The sequence below is a fragment of the Sciurus carolinensis genome, chromosome 9 (genome assembly GCF_902686445.1).
Source record: "Sciurus carolinensis chromosome 9, mSciCar1.2, whole genome shotgun sequence".
Taxonomy (NCBI): domain Eukaryota; kingdom Metazoa; phylum Chordata; class Mammalia; order Rodentia; family Sciuridae; genus Sciurus; species Sciurus carolinensis.
In genome coordinates this window covers 133,252,193-133,275,745 of record NC_062221.1, presented here as the reverse complement: position 1 = coordinate 133,275,745, position 23,553 = coordinate 133,252,193, and the positions used below count along the sequence as shown (strand labels likewise).

The 23,553-nt window shown below is 51.7% G+C and overlaps 1 protein-coding gene across 4 annotated transcripts in view; it reads right to left on the bottom strand.

Annotated features, from left to right (window-relative positions):
- The window catches only part of Dop1b (DOP1 leucine zipper like protein B), a 112,803-nt gene that overhangs the window by 71,522 nt on the left and 17,728 nt on the right, over positions 1–23,553 (bottom strand). For 3 of the 4 annotated variants that reach the window (XR_007110173.1, XM_047563824.1, XM_047563825.1), the window contains exons 3-8: positions 11,082–11,263; positions 10,278–10,448; positions 4,563–4,752; positions 1,975–2,073; positions 1,519–1,642; positions 43–152 (exon numbers count right to left, since the gene is read on the bottom strand). Coding sequence is in view for 3 of the 4 variants with exons in the window: in XM_047563824.1 (XP_047419780.1) it covers positions 43–152; positions 1,519–1,642; positions 1,975–2,073; positions 4,563–4,752; positions 10,278–10,448; positions 11,082–11,263 (876 nt within the window). In the remaining variant the exon portion in view is untranslated. Of the gene's footprint in view, positions 1–42; positions 153–952; positions 1,247–1,518; positions 1,643–1,974; positions 2,074–4,562; positions 4,753–10,277; positions 10,449–11,081; positions 11,264–23,553 lie in introns of those variants that run through there. The other variant, XM_047563826.1, reaches the window with a different exon arrangement.

The window sequence follows — 23,553 nt, the reverse complement described above, 5'->3', positions numbered from 1 at the left end:
CAATGCCCCCAAAAGAGTCTGCTTTCCAGAAATGTCCTTTACCTCAACTAAGAGATCCTTGGAGTATTTTTCAAAAAAATAAGAAGACTGGTCTTCATAAGAACTTGAGATTTTAGATTCCAGCACAATGGTGTTTCCTTTAATGTCTGAACCTACAAAAAAAGAAACACTATTAACTGTAAAGAGAACTATGCTTTTGTAGGACTTTACAGTGTACAGAAGTCTCAGACGCCGATATTTTTCAAAACAGAGCTACTCCAACAAGAAAATCAGACTGAACCAAGTCATTCTTTTCCCCCAGTGCCGGGGATGGAAGGCAGGGTCTCGGGCCCGCGCGTGCTCCACACTGATCCACACCTAGCCCCACCTTCTGACCGTGGTGTGGTTGAGGATCAGGCATGCAGGTTCCATCTCCATTTGTCCTAGGGACACACCCTATTTGGGACAAGCGAAACTGCAAGTATGTAACAGAACGAAGACTGCTTTCTAAACCTGTGTCCACTTGTCCAGCATTAAGTGAAACCACGGTATTTCTGTGGACGCACTATACACCCTCATTCTGAGGCTGGGTCAGTCCACAAGGTCCTCAGGCCCAGGACAAGCACTGTCCTCACAATGAGTGTAAATCTGGGGCTCCTGGGACACAGCTGAGGACGGCCTGAGGCCCTCGCTGCACGCAGAACGTGCCCCTAACAGAGGAGTCCTCCACTACACATCCGGAAGAGCCCTGACCATCTGAAATCCTTAGTGAGCTTCTTTACAATGTCTGTCGGAAGTTATGTACCTAGGGAGGTAAAGGGAAGAACAATCCCAGAGGATCTCCTGACTTGGGTGTGATAAGTCACGTGCTGACAGTGAACAAAAGCCAGGGCGTTGGGTCACAGTGGCTTCATGCACCACCTTTCCTTAGGGACACAAACGAGGGAATTTGCAACATTCATAGAAGGGCTACCTTTTGGTCCTCTGGTCTCCTGGACTCTGTCCCTGGGAAGCTTTCTGACCAAGGGTCCAAGGGTCCAGGGCACTTTACAAGTCCAGAGACGGCCAGAATAGCCCGTGCTCCTGCAGAGAGACCCTGCCCAGCGGCTTCCGCTCTCCAAAGCCACCAAGCGCTGCCCCAGGCGTTCCCGTTTACACGAACCTCCTTTATTTACATGTATCCCACAACACTTGTGGGCTTTCTCCATATAATCCCTCGTTCCATGAAACCTCTTTAGAACGGGCTGCTAATTCAGAAAGATTCGGCTACAATTTTTGGTGTGGTATTTCAAGCTCTTGAAATGGAATTCAGTTGGCATTTAAAAAATCCCACTTATTTCCCTTTAAAAAAAAAAAAAAAAAAGCTGCAAAGAACCAAAGCTGCGTGTGGGAAGCAGCCGGCGACGGACCAGGGCTATACTTAGTGTGGCATCTTGGCATCTTCCACACTGTGACTCAAAAAAAGATCGCCAAGACCAAAACTCATCCTGGGTCAGCACTTCCAGGTCTCAAGCTCCCGGACTTGGAATGACCGCGTACCCAGCAGCCAGGCATAGAGTCTTCTGTTGAGAGACATGTCCCTTCTCAGCAGGGTCTGGGTGGCTGCCGAGAGAATGCGCACGATGTCCGATCGGAGCAGAGGAATGGCTCTCTCGTCGGAATCCTGTTGGGAGGACAGAGAAGACCTTACTGCAGGGACCGGCACAGCAGGCTACCAGCTCCGACACGTAGCCCTTCCTTCACCATCTACCCCAAAGGGCAGTTCTCCAAAGAGCCTGGATTTCTCCACGTTGCCCTTGGAAAGAAGCTAATTGATATTTGCCGTGGAAACACTGTCCTCACAAAGACAAATAAGGGACTTTAATTGGTGGAAAGCAAACAGTGACCAGGGAGGGGCTGAGCTCCACTCTCCCGACAAGACTGCTGGAGGTTCATGCCCGACTCCCAGGTCTCAGAAGTAGCAGGGACTTGTCCAGAAGGACCCCTGCAACTTACCAGACAGGAATAGAATGGGAAGAAAAAGAGAACAATCTCCAGGTTATTTCTCTGTACAAGAACATTCGAGTCCAACAGTGATGCACACAGGGACTTCACCTGTAAAACGATAAATGACATAAATAGTTTGTTCCAAAGACATGTGACATCCTTTGCAGGCTATTTTTTATAGTCATAAAAATGAAGTGACCCTTTGTTAATTCTGCATTAGATCATGCAGAACAGAGCAAGCTACAGGTCGGAATGGCAGGGGCTGGTCTCCGGGGGTGGGGTTAAGGGACATGGGGACGATGTGCAGCTAGACCTTGCCTGCTCCGTGAGGAGTATCAACCAGATGGTAGGTTCTGAGACCACAAAATCTGTGGTCCCACAGAGGAGCCAAAAGGAGCCTTGCACTGAATGAAAGCTCTGAAGACACGTGGTCCAGTGGATTCTAAATGAATCCAATATCTACTTAACTGTCATTTCTGAACACAGTCAGGTATAATATACCTGCATCAGAGCTGAGAGCCAAAGACAATGTATCTCGAAAAGCCATGAGGATCCAGAAGAGGAGGGGAAAGCCCTTTCCACGGGGGAGGACAGGGATGCTAGGATCCAAGGACAGGAAGCAACCACACTGGGACCCGTCAGGAGGAGGGAGCTGGCCCAGCAAACACAGCCTCACCGACAGGCCCCTGGGCAGCTCTGCGCAAGTGCAGAGGCCTGAGGGGAGCCAATGAGTGGCTGCTGGGAGCAGACTCAGAAAACTTCCCCGTGAGCAAGAGGAAGCCAGACATCTCAACAGCACAGGGCAGATATTAACAAAGCCATGCTTCAGAAAAGCAAAACTCTCTGCAACTGTTAAGGACAGGAGGAGTAGAAAGCAGGTAGAAAATTACATTTTGGTTCTAGAGCAAAGCATGAGAAGCCAAAGCAGGGCCATGGAAATGGAGAGGAAGAGCCAAAGGTGACACTGCCTGGCAGGAAGGAAAGCTCCCACGCCAGTCCCCAGCATGGGGAGTTCGTTCACCTTCCCACTGAATCAACAGAAGAGCCTGTGACGGGGAGCTACCATCCACAGAGGAACGGCTCACAAGGAATAAAAGGGAGATGAACCAAACAGGCAATCCTCAGAGGGAGAAATGCAAATGGCTGACAAATACATCAAAGAATGTCCAACAGCATCATCAACGAGGGAGATGCACATGGAAACCACACCAGAGTTTACCACCCCTGGTCAGAATGGCAGCCATCAAATAATAAATGCTGGAGAGGATGGGAGGAAAAAGAACACTTTTACACCATCGGTAGCACGGTGAGTTAGTACAACCCCCCTGGAAATCAGCATGGAGGGTCCTCAAAAGACTAGGCATGGAACCCAAGCCCATCTGACCCAGCTGTACCACTCCTCAGTACGGATCATGAAGAACTAAAGTCAGCATACCACGGCAATGCATGCATGCCCGTTACAGCAGCACAACAGCCAAACTATGGAACCAACCTAGGTGTCCATCTGCATGAATGCATAAAGAAAATGTGGGATATGTACGCAATGGAATTTTATTCAGCCATATAGAAAAATAAAATTATGTCATTTGCAGGAAAATGGATGGAACTAGAGACCATTATGTGAGGCAAAATAAGCCAAACTCGGAGGGTCAAGGGTCGTGTTTTCTCTCATACGTGAAAGCTGGAGAGGAAAAAGGAAAAGGAAGGGTGGAGGGGACAGGGATCTTGTGAAAATCAAAGGGAGATCAGTGGAGGAGAGAGACGGGAGGGTGGAGGGGAGGGCGGGGGAATGCTACTGGTCAAATGACACTGCTCTACTGTGTGCGTGTACGAATATGCAACAACAAACCCCAGCATTATGTACAGACATGGCGAACCAATAAAAAACGTGGAAAGAGAGTAGAAGAAAAGAGAGAGAGAGACAGAGAGACAGAGAAATGTGCTTGGAGGGGTGAGTGTTTCTACCGTCAGTCTTCCAGCCCCTGAATTCTATTTGCCTGTAAGTGCAAAGTGTGGGTCCACCACCAGGTGGCGACAGACAGCAAGCCATTGTCAGGAGGGTGTGGAGTAAAGTGATTCCCCAGGTTACTGAGAAGGGATGACACATCTCCATGGAAGAGAGCTTCCTCCAAGGGCCAGGAGATGGACACCTGGGGAAACCCCAGCGGTTTAGGTTAAAGAGCAGCCAAACGAAGAACAGGGCCAAGAGTCTCAGGGACAGCAGCTGTAAGAGGGGGATGTGTCAGCCTGAGTGGTGGTCAGTGTGACTAGGAGGAATGGAGTCTGAAGCCACACAGCAGCCTCCCTGCAGAGGTTGTCTGTGCCTCTGAGCACAGCGACTGCTGCTGCCAGAGGCCACATGGCCTCCAAGGGAAACTCCTAGGGTGCAAACACCACCCATGTGAACCTATCAACCTTAATGCACGCACCGTGCCACAATGCTGCCTCCTGGTCCTGCCAAGCAGCTCATTTCACACAGCCTGAACCTCGGAATGCCTCTACTTCCTTGCCAATGCCTGACGTCCCTTTGCAGCCTCAGACACAAGAGGCACATGAGAGCCATGCCCACACACCCCCTGGAGAAGCAAAGCACCCACCGTGAGCTGGTAGTCGGTCCCCAGCATGTATTTCTGCTCCTTGCCGGGCAAGTCCCTGTTGATGTGGCCCACCACGAAGAGCGAGGCAGGGAGGCGGATGGAGGGGCTTGCCAGAACACTCCCCCACAGGGCGGCGTAGAACACCTCCCTGCCCACCACCAGGGACAGTCTCAGGAGCAGGGCGTCTGTTCTGTGGATGAGAGATGAAAGCTATAAAGTCCATCCCATAATCCCCATCTCACTACACATGGCTCCCTGAGCAGATTCACCCCTGGCTGGGGAAACTCCACCGTCCTCGTCATTCTGAGTTGCGGCCATCTCTTGCCCTTCTCTGTGTGTCCACCCACTGCTGTCATGGTGAATCTAAATTTCCTAAAACAAACAAGTCATCACGAGGAGCAGCTTCTGGCCAAAAGGAAACATCCGACTGGGTCATGTCAAGGTGGTGCAGATACGGTCTTCATCCGGCCTTGCCACGGATACTGAGAAAGAAAGGTGGGTCCACTGTCAGAAAGGGCATCAGCAGATCAGCCACTTGATAAAAAGCACAGGAGTCACTGATGTGTCAGCAAACTGAAAGCTGCTGGAACTGATGGAAGACTCAAGCAACGTACAGATGGCCCCGACCTGGGTACAGCCAGAAATGTGTTGGGTGGCATTTGACTTCAGGACACTGGGGACAAAACTGGCCAGGCTTCTGCCGATGCGCCTGGAGCGGTGTACGCTCTCGCCCTGACCACAGCACCTCCACATGCTGATTCCTGCTCTGGGAAGCTCCTGTGCGGGGACCTGACAGGCACTGCACTCTGACCTCTACCTAGGCCTCCTGCGACACAGAGTCAGCACCTCTTCCTGAGAAGCTCATCAGCACATCAGGACCTGTTCTCTGTAGCCAGCCCCAAATGCTGGATGGCATGGTGCAGCCGCCAGAGGAAACCTCTCTGTTGGCACCAAAAACAAGGTGCAGGCTGGTCACAACACTTGCCAGTGACCCAGCAGAGGCAAATTCCCATGCAGAGATTTCACCTCACGATGCTACGACTCATGTCTGCCAGCATTCCACTGGTCACATGCTTCCTACTTACAAGGGAGACAGGAAGACATGGCAGCACCGGCCCAGTGGATTGGGGAGCTCACTTGGGTTTCCAGGTCAGCCCTCCTGGCTGTGAGGTTTCCTGGCTATGGCGTAGGACAAGTTTACCTCCTGTGCACGTCCACACTGTGCAATGAGAAAGGGCAGAGAGCCCCTTCCTCGTGGAGATGCGAGACTTCCCGTGTGAAACTCAGCGCAGGAGAACAGGGTCAGCCTTGGGCTAGGCCACCTGCTGTGACCACCAGCTCTGCTGTCTGGCGAGGGGTGACACACAACAGGCACAGGGAAAACCATCAGAGTAATGCCATTCCTGACCTGACGACTCCGACCATCTGCAGCTCGCTTTTCAACTGTCAGTTCAGAGTACATAAAAATATTTCATATAAAAAGACTACACCCTTTATATATTAAAAATGGATTTTGTTCTCCTTAAAATGAGTCTGAAACTTTTTATCTCATAAAATATTTGTAGGAAATGACACACAATATCTCAGAAAAACAAAAGATGACGAGGTGTAAGTGAATAGCCAAAGGTTTAGGAAAAGTACACAGAATAGTTTCGTGGCTGAAGTCATTGACTGGTCTTCCATTAAAGGCTGAGCAAACAAATAGAGCGCGGCTTTGCCAAGGTCTGAAAAAAATCACAGCAAAAGCTCCAATACTGGGCAGAAGGCCCACTGGGCTGCTGCGATTATGGCAAGGCGGTCAGATGGGTCACACACTGCCCTGGACACAGGCCTGCCAGGCAGCCTCGGCAGGGAGCAGACAGGATGGTGCTGGGCGAGGAGGAAACTCCACGGCAACAGGTTGACCACGGAGCCCCTGGAGCATGTGACTCTCTGGGACCCCTTGCATGACAAGACCAACACTTAGGTAAAAACCTGCTGGAAGTGCACCACCCACAGCCCCAAGGCCTAGAACACAGCATGCCCGAAGTTATGTTCCACGGGACACTAGCCACTGGAGGCGCTCAGCAGAGAAGGGTTTCCGCTACCAGAGAGCCTGGGAAATGCTGTGGATGTCATTCCTTTTCCAACACTCAGGGTACGCTGGCTAGACTTCTGTATTAAATAAATGTAATTTTATTCCTTCAGTCTTACTTTATTCTAAAAAAATTAATGGGTACTAACACTTTAATCACAGAGGAGGAAAGAGCAATTACAACACATCTTCACTACGGAAGAACAAAATAACTGGGGTTAAACACCAAGCAACTGTCTACTGAACAAGAATTCCTCTGCTCATCTTGGCTGCTAAATCACAAAATTGGCACACAGCCCAGAACCCCAAACTCTGATGTTTTAATTCAAAATCAACCAGTGGGCTGGGGAGATAGCTCAGTTGGTAGAGCGCCTGCCTTGCAAGCACAAGGCCCTGGGTTCAATCCCCAGCACCGCAAAAAAAAAAAAAAAAAAAAAAAGAATAAAACCAACCGGTAACTCACAAGCCCAAGCCCCGCCCACGACTCCACCCTCACTTTCTCTGCTCGACGTCCAGTGCCTCCCGCAGACACAGCCGAGTGGTACTGACCTCCACTCAATGTGAGGACGGCGATGGCCTGGGAATGGCACTGCACAGCTTGGGCAGCCACCTGTCCAGGGGATAGCCACGGGGACCACACCATCACGCACAGCTTCCGTGTGGTCATCTGCCACCAAGCACGCAGCTCGGTGACACCAGTGCCCCACGTTGTGAAGCACGGGTCAGACACAGGGAAAGGCTTGATCACTTAGTCAGGGTTTCTCAGCTGGCACAGCTACCTAGGAGGCCGAGGCAGGAGGATCGCTTGAACCCAGGAGTTTGAGACCATCCTGGGCAACACAGTGAGATCCTATCTCAAAAAAGGAAATGAATGAATCAGGGCTTGTCTGAATACCGGGTGCTGTGGGCTAGCGTGTGTGCGGCAGGAGTGGGGAAGCTGCGTGCGCAGCAGGGTACACGGGCACCTGGTCTCCACCCACCCAGGGTGACAGACAGAAGCATCTCTAGATATTGCCAAAGGAGCCTGAGGGAGGGGACATCGTCCCTAGGTGGAGAACTTCTGATCTGAATGGCAATGTCAACCAAGGTGGTCCCTGCTTCCTTACAAACCATTTAAGACACTCGCCTGTCCTGTCTCCACAGAGGAAAACTCCTCTTAGTATTAGTAGTTCTCCCTACCTGTCTTGTTTTAGTTAGGACAGCAAAATAGCTCATAGCGCTTTAAAAAGGATTTCTGGCCAGGTGTTGACAGTACGTAAGGCTCTAGAGGTAAGAAACCAGGGAGAATAACACTGCCTAATGCCAGCCACGATTTCCATTTCTTATGGTTCACTAGAAAGGGCGAACCAGGAACAGTCTCCGCTCGCAGGACGCTTGTGGGTGGCCCCAGCCTAACTCGCCTCTTGCATGCACACGTGACCCCCACACCCTCCCTTTTCTGGTTACACCAGGGCTGCTGGGTGTTTAACTCAGTTCCTAAGCACTTCAGGAAATGTGGGCAAACTGCCTCAGGCTAAAATGGAGCTGCCAGTGCCTGCGGCCCTCCCACTCGGCAGCCACAGCCTTTGACCACTGTCTGCCTTGAAAAGCTGATGACCAATAACTCCTGGGAGTGACAGATCCTGGGCTTGGTGTTCTGTGACAGCTAAATCTATTCAGTGATTCACGCAGCTACTCAGCTCTTGGTTCAATGTCAAGAAATAACAATGGAAAAATCCATCTACGTTAGGCGACTCTAACCTCTGTTCAAGTGAACCCTCATTTATTAACCATGAGAACAAAGGAAAACACTGTATTTACAATTGCTACTGCTCGGAGCTGGAATGTCCCCCACAGGCTCTGGACCCCAGTGCAGTAACGCGTGGGCCCTGGGAGGTGACTGGATCAGGAGGACTCTGACCCATCCGTGGTCTGACCTACTGACGAGTCACAGTTTCGTGGCATTGCTGGGCGGCAATGGAAACTGCAGGAGGTAGAGGACACCGGGGGTGTGCCCTGGAAGGGTACGTCTCGTCCCTGGCCCCTTCCTGGCTCTCTCTCATTCTCTCTCTCTGCTTCCCGGCACTCACAAGAGAGCAGCTCTGTCTACCTATCCTCTTTGCCTCAGCACAAGACCGTGGTAATGGAGCCATTAATCTTTCCTCCTTTAAGTTGATTTCTGTCAGGTATTTTTGTCACAGCAACGAAAAGCTAATACATACTTCTAGTGTGATTCACAATTATAGATTTAAAACATGGCAATACATTTGGGGAATTAATGTGTTCCTCTATCAGATGATGAAAAAAGGGGGCCGGGGAGATAGCTCAGTTGGTAGAGTGCTTGCCTTGTAAGCACAAGGCCCTGGGTTCGATCCCCAGCACCCAAAAAAAAAAGATGATGAAAGAAAACATACATGCACTGCATGCACACACACAGGTATAGCCACACATCTGTTGTCAGAACAGGAATGCAGCCGAACTTCTGGAAAGAGCCTGAGACTAGATGTCAAGAGGCACGACTCCTGCTGCTCCAACGCGGCCTTGACCACTCATAACTCGACACAGAACCCCAAGCCTTACTACATGCTAGCTGCAGCTCAGGGTGCCAGGATTAAAATGGCAACAAGACCAATTCTCCTGGGTTCTCCACTGGGAAGTGGGAAGTAACTACCTGGTCCGCATGAATTTGGAATGGTGAAGAGCAAATCCAGCTGCTCTGTCAAGTCCTGGCCACAGTACCTCAAGCCATCTGATTCCTGCGTTTCCTCAAATTTAGGGGAAGGAACACTCCAAGTGGGCCCTGGATGGATCCCTGCATTCCGCCCCAGCCCCTGCGGCTCCCAGTCATGCCAATGCCACAGGCCAGGGTGGGAGGCTCAGGCCTCAGCACAGGAGGAGGCAAGCAGCACCATGTAACCAAAGGGAAACTTTCAGGCTCGGTCACCAGTCCCTGCTGCTGCGCCCCAGACTGGGCCCAGTGCAGCGGCTCTCAGGAGGGAGCGGGCTGGAAGCATGTTCCTCATGATCCTCAGAAAGAGGACCCTGCATGGACTCCAACAGTCTGAATGGACACAGGCCCTCCCCGACTCCTACGCAGCAACAAGAAAACCTTGTGAACTTGTGCTCACGTCTTTGCAGGTCTCTGAGGTGTGGTGACACCGGTCGAGAGAGTCTGCTCCACATTTCAAGCCCTGCGCTCTGTGAACCGGAGCTGAAAGAAAGCCTTTGGAACACCGTGGGACACTGGCTTAGAACCCTGGCTCTGCCACTCGTGCCGTGCACCTGGCCCACCCATCTTCCCAACCTCACCATGAACGGAGGCGGGGCTCAGAGCTCAGGAGCCCGCGAGGAGGTGCTTGCTTCCTTCTCAGAGGTGGCCCAGCGTGCCTTCCCCAGTTCTAGTGTGACAACTGGTGCCTTTGGGACGGGGTGAGACACACCACCCTCACTAAGCCCTGTGTTTCTCCAGGTCTAGGTCCCCTCGCTTTGCTTGGGACGTCCCCTCTTGTGCAGACGCGGAGAGGGTGGCAGGAAACCAAAGAACGCAGAGAAGCGCCAACACGGCCTTCCCACTGCGCCCCCAGCGCTGCGTGCGTTTTGGTGCTTCTCTTCCCGTCTCCCATACAGTAACCGGGCCTGGACGGGCCAAGCGAGTCACCCACCTGTCGTAGATCTCGGAGCCCTCCTCCAGGCCCGGCAGCAGGCCCACGAGGAAGGCCTGGAGACTGGGCAGGAGCAGCTTCTGCAGCGGGAGGAAGTACTTCTCATACAGGCCGAGCAGAACCGGCCGCACCGACATCGCAGCGTTGGCCAGGAGTGGGAATAAACCGCAGCTTTGGGGAAGAAGGAAAGGGAGGGTGGGGGATGATCAGGCACTGGTCAGAAGCTGCTGGGGATGAAACCCAAGGCCATGCACATGCTAGGCAAGCACTATCTGAGCTGCATCCCCAGCCTCAGAAGGGAGTTTTACTTTATTTATTTATAGTGCATATTGAACCCAGGGGCACTTAATCACTTAGCTGCATCCCAGTCCTTTTTTAATATTTTATTTAGAGACTCGCTAAGTTGCTGAGGCTGGCTTTGAATTCACAATCCTCCTGCCTCAGCCTCCTGAGCTGCTGGGATCATAGGTGTGCACCACTGCATGCAGCAACAAGGAAGTCTTCAAGAAAAGACTGCCATTTGAAGTGGGGATGAGATGCACATTGGACCCGAGATCGTCACCAGATATTGCTAAGAAAAGAGCAGGCAACTAAGCTGTGTGCATATTCATGTTCTTCTTAAAACACACGTAGAGTCTGGCCACAGAGGCCAGGAGGTGACCTGCAGTCATCTCCCATGGATGGCTTTAGCCCTGTGCACATGCCCCCTCCCCCACGCACATTCTGCTTGTCACGTAGTAATCCTGTGAACTGAAAGATGGACTGCTCAGGTCACGACGTCCTGTGGCCGAGAAGCAACTGTACCTGTACAAGAACAAGTCCTTGGCCAGCCATTTGGTCCCCACGATTTTGAAGATAATCTCGTAGGTTTCCAGAGCTTTCAAGTGGACTCCGCTGGGCAGGGCAGGGTGCAAACACTGAGCTAACCTCTTGCTGATGATGAGGCGTCTTGGCAACAAGGAATACTTCAGGTTGCTCTGGAGAGCCTACAAAATGAGAAGCATGTGACTAAGGCAGCAGTGATTTTGGCAATGCAGTCAATCTGCTGAGGTCAGGAGACCACGGTGTGGCTCTAAAGCAGACACACAGGACCAGGGGCCTGCACACAGAGTGCCCAGGAAGGGCCATAAGTCAGCTCTGGGACCACAGGTGGCTGGGAAGCCCCTAGCCAATGCTGGAAAGGAGGCAAGCAGCAGAGTGACCGTGCCACTCTCAAGCTAGCTCTCAGGCACACCGCGACACCACGTGCAGACGAGGGCTGAGTGGCCTCCAGTTCCAGGGAAACCAGGCTACACTCCAGACAAAGCAGGGTGCAGGCCATGGGGGGCCAACACCTCCTGTCCCTAGGAAAGCCCTGGTGCCTTGCTCAGGGACAGGAAGAGGGCTGAGCCTTCCCTCGCTCTGCCCAGCTGCCAGCCATGTGGCTCTAAGTGGGGGCTCACCCACACGGGGGGGCACACTTGCTGCCATCTACACCGGCTGGGGCGGTCCTGGGAGGGCCTGTGTCCACAGGAGAAACACGCCACCGCCCTGCTGGGATGAGCGATGGCATCTCGGGGGAGGCGGCCGTGGGTGGGGCCCAGGGCTGTGGCAGGAGCAGCCTGCAGGATGTGCCATGCCAAGACCCCAGGTTCCAAGCAGGAGCGAGTCAGAGCTGCTCTCCCGGCAGAGCCCTGCGGCTGGGAGCACCCGACACCCTCGACACCCTCGTGGCCTAGTCCAGGGTCTGATGCGGTACTGAGCAACCCACGTCACCAGCACGTTCTCCCCCAGGAGCTGCTGAAAGCCCCTGGTGAACTCCGGCTCCCGAGGGCCAAGCAAGGCTCCCGCCTGTGCGGCTCACGTTCCCCACACCCCAGTGCCAGCCTTCGTCACACACAGCAGTCCCCAGCTCCTGCCGGCCCTCACTGCTCCTCACCTGTCCTGTCCACCCTGCCCCTTTCTGGCCGTGACCCAGTTCGGCATCCCCTCACCATCTCTGCCGTCTACAGCGCCCCCTGCAGAGCCTCGCACGAAGCAGTGGCTGGAAGGTTTGCCAGAGCTATCGCATTCCACTCAGGGCCAGGATGGCTGCCCTGGGCCACGTGCCTTGCAAGCCATGACAGCTGTCTTCTTACAAAGAAAATGGTCCCTCCTCTACGCACACACTCAGGTTGTGTAGGAGGTAAAGGAAAGAGCCAGAAAGCGGTATGTGTCATCTGAGGCCTGAGGCCTACTTGAACTCTCAAATTCAATAAAAATACAGATGCACGCCTATAATCCCAACTACTCAGGAGGCTGAGGCAGGAGGATCACAAGTTCAGGGTCAGCCTGGGCAACTTGGTGAGACTCCTCCTCAAAATATTAAAAAAGGGCAGGGGCTATAGCTCATTGGTAGAGTGCTCCACGGCTCAATCATCAAGAGCATTTATGAAAAGTCTAATACCTTAAACAATGGGAAAACCAACAAAATAATTTAAATAATGTGCTTATGAAAAAAAAAAAAAAAAAAAAGAATTGAGGAGGCCACTCAAGTCACAAACCGTAACAGAAGATGAGAACAGACAGAGATCCGCAGATAGGAAGCACACAGGGCACCGAACGGGAACAGTACTTTCACGAGGGACATTTTCATACATGAGAAAGGCCGGCAGGAGGGCCAGGAGCCCTCACCCTGCAGCAGCAAGAATGGCTCCTGGCCAGCCCAGGGGACACGCTGAGAGCCACTTCTCCCGCTGCTGGCTTGCGGGGCGTGTGCAGAGCAGGAGGGCTCAGGGCTGTCTTCCCTGGAACAGTTATTTTGGATAAGACAGTTTTCTCTGATCTCATTTTTTCTCTGTGTGGTCTAAGGACTTCTGCTATTTCTGGTGCCACAGATGTCCATCCCTCAGATGGCATTTGGGATTCATGGGTATTTGCTCTCCTCAGTCTGTGCAAAGAAGGATCCCATTATTCTGCCCTTTGATCCCAGGATGGCAACAGGACTTACTGGAGCCAATAAGATGAGTGGCACTGTGGGAGTCGACTCTGGCACAGGCTTTGAAAACCAACAAGCTTGTCGGGTCCTTCTGCCCACCTCTAAGATCAAGAAACAGGCGTGACCCCAGTGGCTTGGGAGGCTGAGACAGAAGGATCGCAAGTTCAAAGCCAGCCTCAGCAACTTATAGAGGCGCTAAGTAACTTAGTGAGATCCTGTCTCAAAACAGAAAATCAAAAAGGCCGGGAATGTGGCTCAGTGGCAAAGCGCCCCTGGGGTGGATCTCCAGAACCAAAAAAAAAAAAAAAAAAAGGACTGAGGTGAAGCCCCTCCCAGCCTGGATCCTGAGAAACTAGAGCCGGAAACCACCCTCTGAGCCAGTGAGCCAGAAGTCGCCAGGTGTAAAAGTCATGTGGCTCAGTGGTAGAGAACATGCCTACTGTGCACACGCCCAGCCTCAGAACAGCAGGAAAAAAAAAAAAAAAAAAGAATCTGAGATTCGGGGCTTGCCTGTTGCCACGGCATGAGCACCCTGTCCTAGTACACCTCTTCTACGATACAGTAAGAAGGGTCCCTCCCACTGCATGGCGAGATGTCCCAAGCCACCCCACGGATGTCCGGAACCATGGATGATACTGAGCCCTCACAGAGTATGTTTTTGCTTATACATACACATCTGTAATGAAGTTTAACTTATAGTCAGCACTGAAGACAGTTCTAGAACAGTTAAAGCAGGACCATGCCCTAGACGTTATGTGAACGCGGCCTCCTAAGCACCTCACTACACTGCACTGGCTCTTCCTGTGCAGACTGGATGACGGTCCACCTGGTGACGTGAACAGGGGTGCAGGGCAGGCAGGCGGTGCTGCACCAGGGCTGCTGTCAGACCCCAGTGGCAACCCGACATTCCGGAAGGCTCCTAACAGACGAACAAGTGGACAGAGCTGTGTGGATATGCTGGACAAAGGGAGGATGCACGTCCCATGGACAGCGAGAGCTGCGGCTCATCCTTTGGATGCAGTAGGAGGACTTCTCTTACTTTCAAAGAACGAGTCATCCAGTCAGGTAGCCCCCCGGACCCCACGCTACAGCTCTGAGCTCCACGGGGGTCCCCCACTGCTCCAGTTTCTTTGGTCAGATCCCCTGATTCAGAAGTTCCTCTGCTCATGAGCTGTTGCCTCTAGTGCCTTTGGAAAGGAGTTGAGGCTCCTGGCCTACATGGCCGGCCACATTCTCTTCCGAGGACACTTCTCTACAGACCCTGGGGACTCCATGCTCCTCTTGTAAGGAGAGACGGCACTTGGTCTCTGCTGCTGCTGCTTCAGTAAGGAAGGTGTTCCAGGAGGAGCAGCCCCTGCCAGGGAGGACCCACACTGATGGCTGTGACCACGCAGCCACCGTGGAGGACACTGTGCTGACTCCCACAAAGGCTGACCATTCACTTGCTTATCAAAGTGTCACAAGCTCAAGATCAACAATCCCATGTACAAATGTGTGCACCCCCATGTTCATGGCAGCAATACAACACAACAGTGCAAACGCAGAAACAGGCCAGGTTCCTCCTGACGGATGAAGGGATCAACAAAATACGAACACACACAGCACAACGTTCTCAGGCTTAACCGGGAAGGAGGTTCTGACACGGGCTACAACCTGGATGAGCCCCGAGGACACTGTGCTAAGTGAGGGAAACATAGAAGAACAAATATCGTATGATTCCACTTAGCTGAGGTCCCTAGAGTAGCTGAATTCAGAGAGACAGGAAGTAGAAAGGAGGCTGCCAAGGTCTGGGGGAAGGGAAGAATAGGAATTATTACTTAATGGGTCTAAAGTTTCAGTTTGGGAAGATGAATGGAGATGGATGGTGGAAACATCTGCAAAGTATCAACGTACTTTGATGCCACTGAACCTACACTTAAAATTGGTTAAGGTAGGGCTGGGGGTATGGCGCAGTTGGTAGAGTGCGTGCCTCACAAGCACAAGGCCCTGGGTTCAATCCCCTGCACCGCCAAAAAAAAAAAAGGTGGGTGCAGTGGTGTGAACCTGAAGTCCCAGTTACCTGGGGGGCTGAGGCAGGAGGATCACTTGAGCCCAGGAGTTCAAAGCCAGCCTGGGCCACACAAGAAGATCCTGTCTCAATTAAAAAAAAAAAGTCGACATGGTAACTTTTATATTATGTATATTTTATTACAATTTTTTTAAAAATTAAAGGTTCTGTTTCATGGATTGCTCATGTTGGCTAAGGCTACATGAACATGAACATGTGTGTCACCTGCACAGCAGACCTTTCCCACACCAAACTGAAGACTCCCTCCTGACCAGTTAGCCAGGGGACGTACTACAGCAAACCCAAGAGACCCGTGGGCACAGTCCAGCCTCCCCTGAGAGTGAGCTTCAACTTCTAATTAGCCTCTGAGATCTCGTAAACTCCTGATTCCTCGTGTGTGTGTGTGTGTGTGTGTGTGTGTGTGTGTGTGTGTTTCCTTCTCAATGAATAAGTAATTCTGCTTATTAAAGTTCTGGTGGGTGTGGTCTTATTCTCTGCCTCTTCACCCTTTGCCCAATGACACACCAGCTCCCATCTGTACCCGTGATTGACATTATGACCCTTGAAACCTGGCTGAGAAAAAGAGAAACTATGAAGCACTGGGATGTTATGAGGGAAGCCACAGTTCACAGGCAACTCCCAGAATGTCCTCCTGATTCATTGTGCTGGACAAAGCAAGAGCGCCCGCCCTCTTGTGCAATCTTGGTGATTTTTTTCTCCCTTGGGCTTAAGCAGAGCCACACGTGAAGAGTCAGCCTCTCTTCCCAGACTTGCCCTCATTCTCACCCACCCCCAGCTCTCCAAGAGCTGCCAAGAGGGGCATCCTGGCACAGACAGGAGGGCTGTCCTGTCTGTCTCTTTCCAGCCTCTATCTGGGCATCATGCTCTGGCAAGAATCTTCTCCAGCAAGAAAAGCTCAGCAAATACTTGCAGGGCTGTTTCATGGTTTGGGTGGGGTTTTCAGAAAACCAGAAACCAAACTGGCTGGCTAGTCTGCTTAATATATGTAGCTTATGAGAAATGCCCCACAACTAGAGAACAAATGTCTCAGAGAGACAGATGAACCTGGAAGGAAAAATGACCATGTTTTCAAAATCACGTTTTGAAAGTGCTATATGGGAAGGAAAAGCTACGATTAAACAGGAAATTAAACTTCCTTATTTCACCCAGGAACTGTACCATTCCAAAAGCATTTCTGGAACTATAATTAAAATATAATTACCATATTTTTTACCTCATTACATTTGTAGGCTCAGTGGCAGAGTGCATGCTTAGCATACACAGTCCCTGGGCTAGATCCCCAGCACCAACAAATAAGTGAATAAATACTTACAAAATACAAGAATAAAATCTGTGTGTGTGTGTGTGTGTGTGTGTGTGTGTGTGTGTTTAAAAGGTATAGGGAAGTCTTGAACTACATCTCAACTTCATTTCTAAAGGCCAGAAAAGTTATCTCACTTTGTTTCACCCAAGAAAATATCTATGTTTTCTTTGGCATCATACAATCTGACAGTGTGATATTCTCCAGGACTCTCCAATTGATTTAGAAGGGTTCTTCTATGTAGGAAATACAATGAAATTTTCAAAAGGCTAGACAATGAACTTGAAAGGTAATTTATCAGACGTAAAAATGGTTAAGATGGTAGATTTCATGTTATGTGTACTTTACCATAATTACAAATGTTTTTAAATAAACATAACTTAACAATATGGGTAGGGAGGAGGAAAAGTTATATTTGATTTAAAAAATGCTTTACTTAGCCTGTAAAATCACCTTTAAAATGTTTCCTTTGAAAGTTCCCAGCAGAGTCCAGGCTGCTCCTGCACAGAGCAGCGATGTGGTTCCAGAGCCGGAAGGGAACGTGAGTCATTCGGAAGCATGTGTCTGTCTCCTCAAGCAAATGAGGAACTGGTTCTTCGCACAGGGTACTGGCCTGCTCCCCTCTGGAAGTCGGTCATCTTTATAAGGATGTTCGTTTCACGCCATGGACCAGCTGGGAGATGGCACGGTGAGTCAGACCTGACCGGTGGTACCGGCTTCAACACTCGCTATGTCCTTGCCAAGGGACACCAGCAGTGCCCTTTACAAAGGAAAGCTGGCTCTGAGTGATGAGGGATTGCCAAGGACTTGCCACATCGTAGCAGGCCAAGGCCCCACGGCCCCAAGCATCAGGTCTGCCCCGGAACGGTGGTATCTCGGGGGTTGGGAGGGTGGGGGCTGTGAGAGAGGAACTGGAGAAACAGGTGCCTGAGCAAGGCCCCTGGGAGCCACGTCAGGAAGCCAGATCCCACAGGCGTCCCGTGACGTTACCTTTAACTGGGGGAGTGACACTGTTGGAACTTAAATGAGGAGCTTCCTTCTCAAAAAGGTCACCCGCTGGAACATCACCGGGCTGCATTCAGAGCCAGCCAGCCCTAGTTACCAGCTCAGGGCAGTTACCATCTGCAGCTCACAGAGCCCAGCTGCCGGACAGCCACAGGTAAGGGACTGGACGCCCGGGTTCCCTCCATCTTCCACGCTGCTGAGAGACACACTAGAACACTTGTTTTTTCTTTGAAATTTTTCTTAAAAGTATTTTATTTCCTTTGAATCCCTTTACCTTTTTGCTTAGGCTTGCTCTAGCTAACACTGACTCACTTTCTGAGCAGGCCTCGTTCCTGGTGGGGGACAGGGAAGGATACTACGTGGACAGGCGACCAAGACTTTCAAAGGTGTAGGTGGGAAGGTGGAGGCAGCAGGTGAGTCTGGCAGGACTGGTCTGGAGGTTTAAGGCGCCCCTCTGCGCGCCTGCCCAAGCTGGCTTGCAGGGAGGGAGCACCAGCCCCAGAACTGCCAAGGTCTGCTTGCACATCGCAGCTCGGAACCAGACTGCCAGGCTGGGCTCCATCTCCACCCTCCACCCCCTGGCAAGGAGCCACAGGTCACCTGAGCACTTCACAGCCACTCACCAGCTGGTCCCAGAGAGGAGAGAGAGCACACAGGCAGGCACGCCACATACACTCCCCAGCCTTACAGGGGCAATACCGAAGGCGCAGACACACACGCAGACCCCCACAGGCATAGGCTTGCCACATGCAAGCACACAACACACACGTTCACACTCACCAACACTGCACACATGCAGACACCCCCATAAGTATACATACATCCCCACATGCCCAACTCCCCATGCTGATGAGCAACATGTACACATGAGTAGTACACAGCCACACTACAGATGTAAGCAACAGCTACCAACATGCAAACAGATGCCACACACGTTCACACCCACAGACCAACACATGTGCACACACCGCACACAGATATGACACACACCCACATGTGCAGTCCACACAACCCTCACACATGCATATCACACACATCATAAGCGCACACACCCCACGTGCACACACACGTCACACATGTGCACTCCCATGCACACACATGCCCCCACGTGCATACACAGGTCACACATGTGCACCCCATGCACACACACACATGCCCCCATGTGCATACACATGCCACATATGTGCACCCCCACGCACACACACATGCCCCCACGTGTATACACAGGCCACACATGTGCACCCCCATGCACACATGCACACACAAGTGCCCACATGCATACATATGCCACACATGTGCACCCTCATGCACACACAACTACATGACCCCCACGTGCATACACAAGCCACATGTGTACACTCTTATGCACACACAACCACAAGCTCCCCACATGCACCCAAGGGAGTCATGAGCAAGAGGCCCTCCAACCACACAGGATGCTCCCAATCTCTTGGTTAAGATGACCTGGGTGTCAACAGAGATCAGAGAATGACTTTTTTTTTTTTTTTTTAATTATTGTAAACAAATGGGATACATGTTGTTTCTCTGTTTGTACATGGCGTAAAGGCATACCATTTGTGTAATCATAAATTTACATAGGGTAATGTTGTTTGATTCATTCTGTTATTTTTTCCCCTTCCCCCCACCCCTCCCACCCCTCTTTTCCCTCCATACAGTCCTTCCTTCCTCCATTCTTGCCCCCCTCCCTGACCCTAACACTAACCCCTCCCACCCCCCATTATGTGTCATCATCCACTTATTAGCGATATCATGCGTCCTTTGGGTTTTTGAGATTGGCTTATCTCACTTAGCATGATATTCTCCAGTTTCATCCATTTGCCTGCAAATGCCATAATTTTATCATTCTTTATGGCTGAGTAATATTCCATTGTATATATATACCACAGTTTCTTTATCCATTTATCAATTGAAGGACATCTAGGTTGGTTCCACAATCTGGCTATTGTGAACTGAGCAGCTATGAACATTGATGTGGCTGTATCTCTGTAATATGCTGACTTTAAGTCCTTTGGGTATAGGCCAAGGAGTGGGATAACTGGGTCAAATGGTAGAGAATGACTTCTTAAAACAATGTGACTACCACACTGCTACTCACCACAGACAGGCCACAGCATACGGCTCTGCTTGTCCCCTTCTGAGTTTATTCTATTTAGATCCCTAACGCCACTCAACATCACCACTAACCCCTATCGTCCCACCTCCCCACAAAGAAGTCGGATGGCTGCGATGCTGTGTGCTCCTCCCCCTGATTCCAGACTCCCCTTTTTTTCTTCAATAGCACCACACGTCCTTCCCTGACTCCTGCCACACTCCATCCTCAGAGCGGGGACTCCTGCAGACGATGACCCAGCTGAAGGGCAGAAATGCCGTCCATTTCTGAAACCTCAAGCAAGCCACTGAGCTCTTGTTTCTTCATCAGTAAAATGGGTGAACGGCACTGACGTCAGAGGGTCGTAGGTTTGCAAAGTCAGGGGTGACAAGCACATTACAGGGGCTCACATAGGAAACCACACTATTTTGGGGGGTTAACACCCAGGAGGCTCAGAAGTGGTAAAAACTGGTGGGAGGAGGTTGAGGCAACCAAATTTTGTAGGAAATCAAGGAAAAGAGCGTGAAGATATGGGACACACACCCCCTTCAGAACCCAGGCTAAACCTCAGAACACAGGCCACACAGAAAGCACTGGAATTCTTACTTTATGTGTGTGTGGTGTGTGGGTCAGAGAGCAAGAGACAGAGACACACACACACACACACACACACACACACACAATGGGATTGGACTTGGGGGCTTAAGCTCCCAGCCCTTTATTTTTTAGATTTTGAGACAGGGTCTTGCTGAATTGCTGAGACTGGCCTTGGACTTAAGATCCTTCTGCCTCAGCCTCCCTAGTAGCTGGGATAATAGGCATGTGCCATCTTGACCAGCAAAGACTCTGATATTTATAATTGCATGCCAGAGACCTAACGGAAGAACGGCATTAGATGTGTGCCTGGAAATGTCGTCTTTCTGCTGCTTAAACATATTATAATCCACATGCAGATGACACAGTAACAGCCCAACAACCTGCTCAAGTTAGAGCTGAGAGAGAAGAACGAACATCTGAGGAACTGCCTCATTGCAAATCCCAAACAGGCTTCAGTTCCAAAAGCTCGACTGGTAGGGGTCAATGTTCTTCAAAAGTCACACCCAGGAGACCAGAGTGGGACTGGCTCTCCAGAGCTCTCGGGAGCTGCACACACACCCAGTCCTAAGCGCTGAGGCGCAATGGCTTCGGAATGGCTGCCGAGAACGGGGACACGGCCTCCCAAGCGCTGGTTCCCACCAGCACACAAGCTCCTCCTCTCTGGAGGGCACGATTCTCAGGCTAGCCTGCCCGTGTCCTCTGACCTGATGGTGGCTTTCCTCCTCTATGCTTTCCCTCTGCTTCCCTGTCCCACGAACAAGCCATCTGCACAGGAGCAGTGGCTTTGTGGCTGGGTGGGAAGGGACCGTTAAGAATGCACAGGAAATGTGACAAAGGCGAGAAGGCCTGGCTTCCTCCAGATCAATGCAAACCCAGAGCTGACCCCTCTCCAAAACACCAGCAGCTCTAAAACTGTCCCGGGACACTCAGGACAGAGAGGCAGAGTACCGAGGCCGGCACAGAGCGTGCTGGAGAACACGACCTCGTGGAAACCAAGGTTCTGCTTCGGAAACCTCTGCAACCGTGCAGTGAAAGCCACCCCGGCAGCAGCCCCTCCAGAGCAGACGGCAGGGGCGGGGCTGGCGCGGGACGCGCTGCAGCTTCTGAGGGCACAGGAGTTCTTTCACCATCAGCAGACAGCATGCCACCTGAGCCCACAGGCAAACGGGCTCCGGCTCCAATGGGCTGAGGGCAGCCCGGGGTCCTGGACATGCTGGGCTACAGAGCAGACTACCCACTGCACAGGTTTAAGTGAAGGGAACCTATGAGCTCACGAGACCAGAGGTCCAGGGCAGGTTCTTGGCTGGGGTGGTTTACTATGGGGACATCTGGCAATGTCTGGAGACACTTCTGGCTGCTACGATGGGGTGAGGGAGGGGTGACACTGGCATGCAGCAGAGAGAACCCACGGGGCTCATAAACCCCTAGAGCAAAGGACAGCACCCCTGGATGTCCCCTGTGCTGAGCTGAGACCTGGCCCCCGGCACACACAGTTGTCTTTGGCTTGTGCAAAGGGCCCTAAAAAGGACCAAGGTTTTAGGTGCCGACATGCTGCCAGAGGGGAGCTGACTTGTAGCCTGTCTTTTCCTGTCAATGGCCATGGGTTCAGGAATGGATTCCCATGCACCCACACAGAGCCAACAAAACAAAATAAAACAACAAAAAACACAAGTGCCTGTTCCTTTCACAATTCTTTGTATTAGAGGAAATCCCTTCCAGAGGCCAGCTGCAGCCTTCCTGCCACCTCTCATGGGTCACAGCAGGTCGTGGACCGTGTCTGAATTGGTCTGTGCCAAGGAACACAGATTAGGGTTCCATCCCAGAACCACAACATCACCTGGGTCACCATCGGGGAGCATGCTGCTACCTGACCCCTGCCTATAACCGGGGTTCCACTGGCAAGAAAGAGGCGGGCTGACCGGCTGCTGGGGGTAACGGCGGGTCTGCCCCAGGCTGGGAAGGAAGGGCAAGTCTGAATGTGAACCCCGGGGTCCAATCCTGAGCCCAGCGCACCTTCCTTCACCCGGGGGAATATGGGAATTAGATTACCTTCCAGTGCCTTTACTTCCAGGGCACGAGGAGAACTTGGCTTGAGTCCACAATCACCACAAGATGTGAGCAGCAGTCAGGACGGGACTGCGCTGCTGAGAGAAACTTCGACCCCCTGCACACTGAGCAGGTAATGGGGTGACATACGTGTCTTGCTATATAAAGATAAGCAGCTATTAAAGCTAGGAAGTAACTAAGGACTAGACAGATCCTCAAGGAGATGCGTGACGGAGGGCGGCTGAGGGCTAAGGAGATGGTGAGACGCTAGAGGCCCTTCCTCTCCGAGTTATTAGCATGTGCCAGTGGGGACAAGGCCAGGGACCTGCCCTCACATCCTGTGCCCCTTCTCCTGCAGTGAGGGGTATAGCTGGGCCGTCTGCTCAGCCAGGGAATACTTTCTAGTGTGCCCCGAGCATGTGAGCGGAAGTGGCTTGTGCCATTAAGGCCTGTGGAAACATCGCTGTGGGGCTGGGGTGCAGCTCAGAGGTGGAGCCCTTGCCAGCAGGCACGAGGCCCTGGGTTCCATACTCAGCACCACGGACAAACAAAACACAAACCCCTCACCGTGCACGCTTTCACACAGCACTGAGGTTCTAGACTTGTTACAGCAGCTAGCATTAGTGTGTTGGTGGTATCATCATTATCTAACTCTGTTCCAGAAAACACTAGCAAAATATTAGGACAAAACACACAGTGTAGTAGTGGTGGATGGTGCACCTGTCTACCTGAAGGACTCAAAGAATCTAAGAAAACGAACGTGTTCACTAAGGTGATCGCTTCTCAATCCCACAGCCTGATGGGTTTCCTCCACGCCCCTGGTTGAAACAGCGGGGCTGGGGTGCAGTCAGTGGCACAGTGCTCACCTAGCCCGTGTGAGGCCTGGGCTGCCCCAGCACTGCCCCACGACACACAAGGACAATAAACCCAGTCACGACCGCAAGGCACATGCACAGTACATCCCTAATAACCCGGGGAACGGGAAGGACTTGTGTGAGAAGAATGGCAAAATTCTTAGGTCGTAAGTAAGTCCTTTTAATAACTGAAGAGAATCACCACACTCCCACGCGGAAGGCCCACCTGGGTAAAGATGTCACTTCTTCACGCAGAGTAATCTATAACTGTTAGCTAAGGTCAACAAACCTCCCCGCTCTGCGTTTTTAAAACACTTGGCCAGCGATTCTAAAGTTCCCA